Here is a 12,042-nt window from a genome sequence, read left to right on the forward strand (position 1 = left end):
TGATTTTAATTCTAATGAGAGTATACTGTCATTAAAATTAAACATCATCATGCTAGGAAACAAATTTTAAAATGTTTTAGTCTAGTGCATAAAATTTCATAAGTATCATCTTTTGTTTTAAATGCATCATTGCAATGTTAAGAACCTTTGAATGTTAAGACAAATTGGTTCAAATCAGACTGTACTTTTTGTACTTAAGTATTTATATCTAAAATAGCGTAGTTTAAGTTCTACGACCTTTGAGTGAGTAATACTGACAATGTGAAAATTAAACAATCCTTTTTATATTAACCAGAACAGAAGAAACTGCAAATTTTTCGATGATTTACGTTGTGCGATCGTGTATAGGAGTGCGAAAGGTTGTAGATAAAAGTAACTAGAAATCTACATAATTATATTGACAGTGTGTATATACACATATAATACCGGCGATTAGTCATATCACCTCAGTCTTGTAAATAATTTTGTTGATAGCACAACGAATTCTTACGCACTATCATACAAAATATATCCTAACATGAATCAGGAAAATGAGAATAAAAATTATACCAATGACGACATCGAGCCGCTTCTGAGAAATGAACCAACCGATGCATATACTCGTGTGAGGTGAGTCAGCGTACAGAGTACAGGGCCTGTAGTCGTGTGGCATGTCGATTCTCTTTCTACAAACGCTAACGCTTCGAAAATTAAAAAATGTTTAGGAACGATGTTCATGGTCACACAACGTCAGGTCACGAAATCAAGTTGTCGATCGGATCTGTCATTCCCATATTTAGTTAGTTTTCGAAGCGTTAGCGTTTGTAGAAAGAGAATCAACGTGCCACTTGGCTAGAGGCCCAGTTCTCGTTGTAAAAAAAGAATATATAAATAAGTAGGTAATACCTATCTACTACCTCTCTATCACATGCTTTCTCTTATCTGAAAAAAGTACCTCAGAAAATAATACGCAGGAAGCTCTTTTTAGACGGTACTTTCAATTTAATGAGATCTTCTTTATGAAAAAAAAAAGAGATCTATAATACTTATCTATTTTTTCTTAACTTCCCCTTTAACCATGACAAGTAGACAAGATTGTCGCTCTCAATTAGTATAACTAGTCAATTAGTCTATTCTTATGGTGATTACTAGGATTCCCTACATCAGTCAAACTATAGGGACAAAGGGGAAACAGATCTTCCCGACTATAAATATTACAATATAAATGCATTTATTATATTTTGCGAATTTCCAGTGATAAGAATGCCAATAAAGATGAAGACATTCCAAGCATATCATTCTTTACTTTAGTAAGTACCTACAAAAATATCACATCACATGAATATATAAATGTTATGCAAGTAGGTTTATTTAGTGAATATATTTTTATGCGCCTTTTTTTTCTTTTATTTTCAGTTTAGATTCGCATCCAGAACAGACAAGTTATGTACGTTTATAGCAACGATTACCTCTGTGATATGTGGATGTCTTATACCATTAAATACGTTGTTATTTACGGCGTATATTCAAAATATGGTAGATTTCGGAAGATCAGTTCATGATGGTGTATCGCACGTAGATGGTTTTCTTCAGTCGACAAAAGCTTTTGCAACCAATTACAGTCTTGTTGGAGCTGCTTCGATAGTTCTTTCTTATATCGGAAACGTCCTTATGAATAGATCAGCACACAATCAGGTAACAGAAGACATGTATCAAATAGTTACAATGTACCTACGTTGCTATGCCATACTTGTAGAACTTTTTGCAAATTATTAAACTATTTTTAAGTCCGTAAGTCGGTGTACAACTGGAGGAGATAGGGGTGGACGTTTATTAAAAATATACAGCCAAATAACTAATAACTGACTCTTTTTTTAGGAGACTATAAAATATATGTACATTTTAATGTACATAGTAGCTTGTAAAAAAGAACAATAACTTGGATTGCACCCTGTATATCTTGGAACAGCGCAAGCAATAACTGGAAATAACATTTCCAGCACAATTTGTGGATTAGTTGATCAACGCTTGGTATTAAAATTGCTCTTCGAGAACAATTTAACATGGTAAAACGGCCGGGCCGCTGTATTTACCTACTTATTATTCCTGTTAAAGGCGTTGAAATGAAGTCGATAATAATTTACCACGACAGCACAAAGCCACAAGTAGATCTAAAAACTGGACTTGATAATATTCGATAGTTAATTTTTTTTTATTATTTTCATCTGTAACTCCACAGGTATATCGAATACGGCAAGCATACTTGAAAGCTGCCTTAACTCAGGATTTTGAATACTTTGATACTCATCAAACCGGGGATTTCGCTACGAAGATGTCCGAGTAAGTGGCTCTGGTTTAGATATAGATGGATATCAATGTCACACAAGCATGAAATCAAAGTTCTTTAAATACTTAGTTAAAGAATAGGCTAGTTGACACTTTTTTAATGGTCTTATATAGTTCATTATCGTTCTACTAGATTGAATTTGTTTTTTCTTATATTTTTATGATTATATGAAATTCTAGTTTTAAATATGTTTTTGACAATACGAGCCAAAACACCTGTCGGCCATGATGTTCAATATTTCATCCCTTGAAACAGAGCGTTTGACAAACATATTAGTTAGCAATTAATTTGACGTTAAGTACAATAGTAACATTGTGACGTCACAAAATGGACGACAACGTTTTTGACGTTTGGAAATTTGAAAAATACATGAATTTCAAATAAAGTTTTATATGAAATCCTAACTTTTATTAATTAATATCGATATATTTCGGACCCTTATTCCGCATGTACAATGCGAAATCAATATTGTATAGATTAAATTTGATATGAGTCAACTACCCTATTGCCCTCTCTTACATTGCAGTCACGTTGTCAAAATAGAAGATGGAATAGGAGAAAAATTGGAAATGTTTTTTTTCTACCAGGCTGTTTTTTTGAGTTCTGTTACAATGGCACTGATTAAAGGCTGGAAATTGGCTATACTTTGCTTAATTTCCCATTCTTTCTCATTTTTTGTTTTTGGTGCTTCAGGCTGGGTATGTTTGCTTTGTTGTCCGTCTAATATTATAAAAGTGAAACTTTAATTATTATTAACCAAACAAGAAATTAATTATTATTAACTAAAAAAACGACCTGCCCTACTTGCTCGACCTTTACATAATACAGTATGCTAGGGAGTATTTTCCATAACTTTAGGGCTATATTCTTTAAGGAAAATTAATTAAAATGTGAAATGTTTAATTCATTGATAAATATCATGAAGTAGCTTACTAGTGAAGTGCGGAGTACCAGTTGCAATATCTCTTTGATATCGACAATCTTACCGCTACGATTACGTATTATAAAATGCAAGGATAGTAAAAGACATGTTTTACATGGATAGTCGGTTAGATGAACATATAAACTGGACTTGTCCTTGAAGTTATGGGAAATACTACCGCAACACCCTGTATATCTAAACATATACATATTATGTGTTCGATGTGAATAATGTACCTATACTATGCATTTTAATCTAATACCTATATCATTCATAGATGACGTCTAAGCTATCTGAACGGGAAGCGAAGTTGTCAAGCAAGGCAGGAGCAGTAGTTGAGGAAGTGTTCTCTTCCATCAGAACTGTTTACGCTTTCAGCGGACAAAAGAAAGAGATTGATAGATATGATCAACTTTTGGCTGAAGCTAGGAGTGTCAACATTAAGAAAGGTATTTATAACTAAGAGAAAATTAATACCTGGAACCTGCGATCACCTGACGAAGCACGTCAAAGTGGCGTTTAACTGATACTGACACTACAATCTGCTTGCTTTGCATGCATGTATAAATAAAGTGGAAAATCAATTATATTAATGTTTAATCTCTCTTTTTATTTCCGTGAACAAAATAACCTTATATTGTTTTAGGTTTTTTGATAGCAATATTTGTCGGCCTGAAAAAAGTCTATTTTTTCGGCTCTTACGCCCTGTCCTTTTGGATTGGATATACATTTGTGATAGAGGAACCTAATACATACGACATCGCGACAATGTTAGCAGTAAGTATAACTAATCTCAATGATATCCTAGTATCAATTAGTAGTATATATTATATTTTTTTTTAGTTGTAATATATTATGTAATACATATATAAATTTAATATTATATTTACGTATATATATTTATTTAATTATTTATTTACATAATTAAAAATATTAATTTATATATAAGTCTGGAATAATGGTCGCGAATAGAACCGCAGAACACGGCTAGTAGGTATTAATATAGCTAGAATTATAATAAATGCGTAGATATGTGCTTTTATTTGTATTACATGCTTGTATTATAGACTTGACGCATTTACTACATATCTCAACTTACTACTTTTAGGTTTTATATGGAATAACAATTGCGTCCATGAACTTTGAGATGGCGTCTCCTCTAATGGAGACATTCGGCACAGCGACCGGCGCAGGTGCACAGATATTCAGACTAATTGATAACGTCCCAAAGATTAACAACTCAGACGCAGGCGTGCACATGGACAGCATGTATGGAAACATTTCTCTGAACAACGTCGTGTTTCATTACCCATCTAGACCCGATGTACCGGTAAGTCCATCTGTTTTCTTCATGAAGTTTTTTTATTTACATAATATTTGCTAGTTTTTAAATGAAATTGTTGTATTTATTCTCATATATTTTGAAAATAAATACAACAATTTCCGCCTGATGACCACCAATCCACAATCGAGCTGTGTGGTCGGTTCAAAAACCTTATCAGAGAGAGGGTGCCTGTCCAGGAGTGAGCCATTAAAATAGATTTATAATGATGACGATGACATATGAAACAGGTTCTTAAAGGGGTGAGCCTCAGCGTGCAACGTGGTCAAACCGTAGCCCTGGTGGGGCATTCAGGTTGCGGCAAGTCGACCATCATCCAGCTACTGTCCAGATGTTATGACGTCATTGATGGAAGCGTATGTACCTACCTATAACATCTTTAGCGTTTATAGCGTGGCAATAACTATAAAGTTATCATTTACGGAATAATTAGTTTATTATAGCTTATTTTCTAAATAATAATATAATAATATTTTTATGACATGCAATAACCCAAAACAAAAATATGCTTAGTATACCTAGTAGGTATACCATTGCTAGAGCTCTTTCATTACAAAAAAGATGCTATACGAGCTTTAACAATACAATAGAAGTCGGGCACTCTCGATTCGGCAAACATGGTGGAAAGTATCGATTTTTATTGTTTTTTTGCGAAAAAAAATTAAATAACTGATGCTTTATCCATGGGATCATCACGTCATCATCATAAAAGTAACCAATACTTCAGACTATAAACAGTTATCAAGCCAAATCCGTTCAGCCGTGTTAAACTTAAATTGTATAACGTACCGACATAATTGTAGATATTTTCGAGTACATTTTTCGTTAAACCATTTGTTATATTTACCAGATTACAATAGATGAGGTTGATATTCGCAATGTATCAGTGAAATGGCTGCGCAGTAAAATCGGTGTAGTTGGACAAGAGCCAGTGCTGTTCAACACTACGGTGCAAGAAAACATCCGCTACGGGCGTGACGATGCTACCGACTTTGAAGTTGAATGCGCTGCGATTCTTGCAAACGCACAGGAATTTATAAGAAAACTTCCATTGGTAGGTATTAAGGAATCTTTTTTATGGAACCAAAACCAACTTTTTAGGGTTCCGTAATCCACAAGGAACCTTTATAGTTTGGCCATATACGTCAGTCTGTCCATCTGTTCGTCTGTCCGCGGTTTAGCGCAGAGACTACGACTAGAAAACTGTTATTTCGTAAGACTATAAATATGAACAAAGTCGTAAAATAAAATCTTGAATTTTATCATATCTTTCAACCCCTCATATATATATATATGAGGAGTCTTTTACCACTATTATTCGAATTAGGGATCCGTTTGTAAAGTATTAAAGTTTTTAAGAGCTATTTTTGTTAAAGTCAAGTGTCCCCCCCCCTCTTAATTAGAAGGAAAACTATAACACCTAAGTAGCAATTACGTACTCGGAGCACGAATATTGCATACAAATTCCGTTGTCAATTAATTAGATAAAGTTGTCTGTAGATAAGTCAGAGTGGGTTGCAATTAAGAAAACCTTAATCGGCCCAGCTGGGGATCGATACCTCCGTCTTGTAAATCCACCGCGCATACCACTGCGTCACGGAGGCCGTCAAAAACGTTTACATCTTTTAGGGTTATAAGACACTGGTAGGCGAAAGAGGTGCATCACTATCAGGAGGACAAAAGCAACGCATCGCAATAGCGCGTGCGATTATTCGAGACCCATCTATTCTCTTGTTAGACGAAGCGACAAGCGCACTTGATACAACTTCAGAAGCCAAGGTTCAAAAAGCACTGGATAGGGTAAGAATGTAAGATGTGTATTTTTAGTAAGTAAATAAAATATACTGAATAGTGCTGGTGCCGGTAAACAAAACAAGAAGCATTTTTGTTTCATTGCTTATTTCAATACTCCACATTCCGGTTATACATATACATATACGAGTATAAGAGAGAGGTATTTATTTGTCATGTAAAATAAATATTATTAATTTTAGGCTAGAGAAGGTCGCACTACAATAGTCGTTGCCCACAGGCTATCAACAATTAGAAACGTCGATAAAATATATGTTCTGAAAGATGGAATAATAGTAGAAAGTGGAAACCACAACGAACTAATGTCTGAAAGAGGCTATTACTACGATATGGTAATGTTACAATCCAGCCCTGAGACCTCTGACACAAGTTTGTACAATAATTTTTTTTATACATATACTTATATAAATAATAGTGGGTAGACAAATTAACCGATGTTGTGGATACTTAAGTATATTATAAATTCGAAAGTAAAATAAGAAAGCAGTTTCCGCATTCGCTATGATATTGTATAAATAAAAATGGCATCACTTAAAACTGTACTTTTTAAACCACAATAATACACTCTAAATTGGATTCTTTTACATGAACTTTCATAACTTTGCAGCTAGCGACAAAAATTTCAAGCAAAATATATCAATGGACCAAGGCATAGACGACGAAAAATATGTTGACGAAACAGTACAGGTACGTAGTTGTCCTGTATAAATCTGTAGTGACTGTCTATTTTTTTGTTCAACTGATAAATATTCGTATTAATATGACTCACTTATTAATTTGATTTATTTTAGGAAAAGCACGAAAACCTAGATGAAATTCCAAAAGCGCTATTTTTCACCGTGATGAAACTCTGCACTCCTGAGTGGAAGTCTTTAGCCGTGGCTACTTTTTGTTCCGTCGTGATGGGCTTTTCCGCCCCACTGTATACTATGATTCTTGGCGATTTTATTGGCGTACTTTCTTATCCAAATACCAATTTCGTCCTAGCACAAATTCAATATTATGCATTGACCTTAATAAGCGTTGGAATAATAGCTGGATTTATATCTTCAATAATGGTATATAATTTTTATAAAACAATAAGATATTATTGTGTAAATAAAAATATTTGTTACGACAACGATATCATATTTCAGACATTTTTATTTACATTAGCTGGTGAGCACCTAACGACAAGGTTAAAAAAGCTAATGTTTGAAAAGATACTTCAACAAGAAATTGGTTATTTTGATGAAAAGAACAATTCAACAGGATGCCTGTGCGCACGTCTTTCAGGCGAAACAGCTTCTGTACACGGAGTAAGATCTCTTAATTTAAAACTTGATTTAAATTATCATATTTAAATAAATGAAAACATTGAACCTAAATCTTTTTAATATCATTAACTAAGCGAAAAGTTAAAAAGTGTAAGTGTAAGGGTTTGAAATAATAGAGAAAAGATTGGGGAACTAAATAATACAATAAAACAGTTCAAACTATAGGTTACTTTGATATGCTAGTTGTCACTTTTTTGTAAAAGGTCTGAAATTGGTCATAATCGTTGTATTAGATTGTAAAAAATATATCGTATTTTTACTCCCAAATTTGAATTTTAAATTAAACTTGATTAAATGTCAAAAATCACTATCCACCATAATGGATAGGTTATTTTCTGTGCCTTTTCGTCGAACAAGATTTGTTTACTAGTCGGTTTTCGGTTTTTAATTATAAACCCTGATTTATATTTTAAAATATTTACACCAAAAGTATTTAAATTTCCATCTCTGTATTTCACGAGATTCCAGGAAAACTGTGTTAGTAAAAGTGAAAGCATTTAGATTGTTTTACAGCAAAAAATCGGACGTCCTTTAGTTTGACGTGTATATTTTTAACATAACTTAGTTATAGGTTAACGTGACTTCATAATATGTCCGACAGTATTATTGGCGTTTGGAAAAATGGATAAAATAGTAAAATACGAAATTTTCAAATTAAGTTTCTAAAGTTCTTTTACTATATTTAAAAATTAAAAATTGGTATACTTCAGGTCATTCCAAAAAGGTACTATACGAAATTAATATTGTTTAAAATAAATAATAAGTAAAATAAGAAATGTTATTGGAAAATACTAATAATAAAATCCTAATAATAATCACCATACAAACGCTATTAAAACTTGAAAGTGTACTTTATAAGAGTAATATAACTTCGTAAAGTTAACTTTATTTTATATTAGACGTTGTTTTATAGTAGTTTATTGAATGTTTTAATCATCCACAGGCAACAGGTCAGAGAATCGGAACAACATTACAATCCTTCAGTACTATATTATTCGCTACAGGTGCTGCTATGTATTATGAATGGCACTTAGGGCTGGTTGTCATGTCCTTCGCACCACTATTGATTATCATTACATATATGGAAGGAAAATTGATATCTGAAGAATCTAAGGGAATTGCGAAAGCTATGGAATCCAGTTCCACGGTAATGAACCACAAAATTAATTAAACAATAATAGAATTTTTCTCTTAAATAATAATAACTAATAAATTATAAAACTCGAGTTTATGATAGTCTATTCAGACAGCACAATGTCTGTACATAGCCTGATAGTAAATGGAATATTGAATTTCAGATTGCAGTAGAAGCTGTTGCTAACGTTCGCACAGTTTCAGCTCTAGGCAAAGAAGACTTCTTCGTCAAAGAGTACGCGCGCCAACTAAAGCCAGCACTTCAAATTGCTAGACAAGCAACTCATATGCGTGGACTTATTTTTGGATTATCAAGAGGAATATATGAGTTAGTGTATTCCGCTTCGTTGTTTTACGGAGGAACTTTGATAGTATACCACAACGTTAACCACGGTGTAGTACTTAAGTAGGTACTTTTCTATTTCTTGATAGATCTTTGATAGATCATTATCTTCTATTTACGAAGAGATAATGCTCTGGGATAACATAAGCCTGTGTTAGTTTTTGTATATTTTTTTATGATTTTGATCATTTATTCAAATGCATATTAGATAACTATGTAATAATTTGTTAATTTTTGAATGTTAGTGAAAAATAACCCTCGTGATCTCATGCCAGGTGAAAAATTAACACGATTAACTTCAATACTCAAAGTCAATCGTGTTAATTGTTGATTAAATGATCAACATGCAACGTCTGTCAGCTATCTATCTATCAAATCAAAACTAGCGATATCTATTAAATTCTAGAACAGCAGAGACGCTTATTATTGGCTGCTCATCTACAGCGTCTCATTTTGCTTACACTCCTAACTTTCAAAAGGGGTTAAGTGCTGCGGGACGTATTATACAACTATTAAATCGACAGTCTAAAATTACAAATCCTGAAATGCCAGCGAGAGATTTCGTAAGTATTATTCAATAACAAAAAATTTCAATTTAAAAACTTTTGATTTTTTTTCAGTTTGAAACGTTTAATAAAAAAAATTGTAAAACACTACTGTATCTTTCAATCGCTTATATAATTTTACTCCCCGTTTACCCCTACGCAATATAATTATCCAAAAAAACGTGAAAGTATCATAATCGATGAGAACTTCCCTTATCAGTCCTTTGTCTTCATGACCAGACCCTTAATGACAGTCACAACCCATCTAGATTTAATGTTTTGATTAATGCAAATTAATGAAGCCCAAACACTAGGTGACTGCTGTAAATTGTTTTGAGTCCATCTTTAGACCGACTTTAAACCTTCACGAAATAATACCTAATGAAAAAATTCACAAACGCACTATTCGTCTCTACAATTTACGAAAGTTCCCCTCGATTTCTCCAGGAAGCCATCATCAGATCCTGGCATAAAAAAGACCACTCTGGAAACGCAAACACAAGCCAACTGCTGTAAATCGCTGAGGAGTTCTCTCGTCTATGTTTCTTCATCGTCAGACTCACTGACTACAGATCTTCATTAATTTGTATCTACTGATTTAAATACTTAAGAAACACACTAGCCGCTCCTACGAATTTCTAAGGTCCCCTCGATTTCTCCAGGATCTCATTATTAGATCTTGGTTTTCTTATAATGGTACTTCCCGCGGAATATGGCTCAATAACGACGAAGTTATCCGCAAAACCACATAAAAAAAATATATAGAGTCAAATTGAGAAACCTCCTCCTTTTATGAAGTCGGTTTAAAATGAGAAAATATTAACAAAATGGTATCTGTAACATTTATAGAGAGCATCAGGGAATGCAAGCCTACGAAACGTATTATTTAAGTACCCAACGCGACCTTCTGTAAAAGTTCTTGAAAACTTTAATCTGGACATTGAGAAGGATAAAACTATTGCATTTGTGGGTCCCAGTGGCTGCGGCAAGAGCACTATTATACAGCTCCTCGAAAGATATTACGATCCTAATGAAGGAATAGTGGTATGTATTTTTTTATTTTAAACCTATCATATGATAAAAATTTTAATGTAAATCACACCTCAATTATTGACTAATTTCTAGGCACAAGAAAATATCCCTCTGCCGACGCTTCGTTTAGATGATTTGAGGCAAACAATAGGATTTGTACAACAAGAACCAGTCTTATTTGATAGAACTATTGCTGAAAACATAGCTTATGGAGACAATACCAGGCAAGCTAGTATGGAAGAAATTATAAAAGTCGCCAAGCAAGCGAATATTCACGAATTTATCACTAATTTACCAATTGTAAGTTCACTGGGATTAGAATGTTTCCTTTAGTTATCTCAGAAGTCATTCAGTTTCGGTTCATACGAGAATGAACTGGTTTTGATTGAATTTGAAAATTCAATTGTTATGTTACAGGGATATGAAACTAATGTTGGTAAAAAAGGCACACAGCTATCTGGAGGTCAGAAGCAGAGAATTGCTATTGCACGTGCTCTGATACGACGGCCTAGGATACTGTTTCTTGACGAGGCTACGAGTGCATTAGATACAGAAAGTGAAAAGGTAATAATAAACAAAAAGATACGACACCTATAATTTTGTATTTATTAGACCAATGCTCAGCGATTATGAGGTACGGTTTCTCCATGTCATATCTACCAGATAAATTATATGTGGCATAACGCACATATGCGCGGCATACTAAAAAGCTATTAGTAAAACCACCAGACTAAACTGGGCCAAAATAGAAATTATCATTTTACCATTACATAAAATTTGCTGTAGGTATCTATGTTTTTTTGGTAAATAATTATCATCTCACAAATACAGTATTTCATCCTAAATTATAAATTGTATCACTGTTTATTATAAATACAGAGTACCTACAATCATTTTGTCAGGTAGTGCAAGAGGCGCTGGACGCCGCGAAGGCCGGGCGCACGTGCGTGCTCATCGCTCACCGGCTGAGCACGGTGCGCGACGCGGACGCTATCTGCGTGCTCAGCGGCGGACTGGTGGCGGAGCGCGGCACGCACAGAGAGCTCATGCAGCTCAAGGGACTCTATTACAAATTGAATAGACGAGGATGTAATATGTAAATTTATTAAGTGCAATATATGTCTCTACCTCTAAGTAATTTGTAAAAATATTAAAAACGTAATAGATTTTTTCATGTTCTTTTTTATTATGTTAATAAAACGTACCTATTTAATACGAAATATAATATGTGCTATTGAAATTATAGAGTATTCCCAGAATGTTCATATAA

General features: G+C 33.6%; 1 protein-coding gene across 4 annotated transcripts; it reads left to right on the plus strand.

The window, feature by feature from the left end:
• Positions 1-80: 80 nt before the first annotated feature.
• On the plus strand, positions 81-11,940 carry LOC112054133 (ATP-dependent translocase ABCB1). 4 transcript variants are annotated; one of them, XM_024093794.2, is made up of 22 exons: positions 81-609; positions 1,235-1,289; positions 1,396-1,674; positions 2,219-2,319; positions 2,853-3,024; positions 3,526-3,697; positions 3,895-4,025; positions 4,357-4,578; positions 4,821-4,946; positions 5,441-5,644; positions 6,220-6,390; positions 6,585-6,771; positions 7,010-7,089; positions 7,194-7,460; positions 7,539-7,700; positions 8,662-8,865; positions 9,017-9,258; positions 9,602-9,758; positions 10,590-10,784; positions 10,866-11,072; positions 11,190-11,336; positions 11,675-11,940. In XM_024093794.2, exons 1-22 carry the CDS (start codon positions 518-520, stop codon positions 11,870-11,872), a joined length of 3,771 nt encoding a protein of 1,256 aa, XP_023949562.2. In that variant the 5' UTR covers positions 81-517; the 3' UTR covers positions 11,873-11,940. The 4 variants fall into 4 exon arrangements, with proteins under 4 accessions (XP_023949562.2, XP_052741203.1, XP_052741204.1 ...); XM_052885243.1 differs by lacking the exon at positions 6,220-6,390; XM_052885244.1 differs by lacking the exon at positions 1,235-1,289.
• Positions 11,941-12,042: the final 102 nt, after the last annotated feature.

This window comes from Bicyclus anynana, chromosome 14 (genome assembly GCF_947172395.1).
Source record: "Bicyclus anynana chromosome 14, ilBicAnyn1.1, whole genome shotgun sequence".
Taxonomy (NCBI): Eukaryota; Metazoa; Arthropoda; class Insecta; order Lepidoptera; family Nymphalidae; genus Bicyclus; species Bicyclus anynana.

Excerpts from the sequence above, each read along its gene's own strand:
- LOC112054133 (XM_024093794.2), top strand. The coding sequence starts at position 518 with ATGAATCAGGAAAATGAGAATAAAAATTATACCAATGACGACATCGAG. Across the intron at positions 610-1,234 it reads GATGCATATACTCGTGTGAG|TGATAAGAATGCCAATAAAG; the intron begins GTGAGTCAGCGT and ends GCGAATTTCCAG. Across the intron at positions 9,259-9,601 it reads AACCACGGTGTAGTACTTAA|AACAGCAGAGACGCTTATTA; the intron begins GTAGGTACTTTT and ends ATTAAATTCTAG.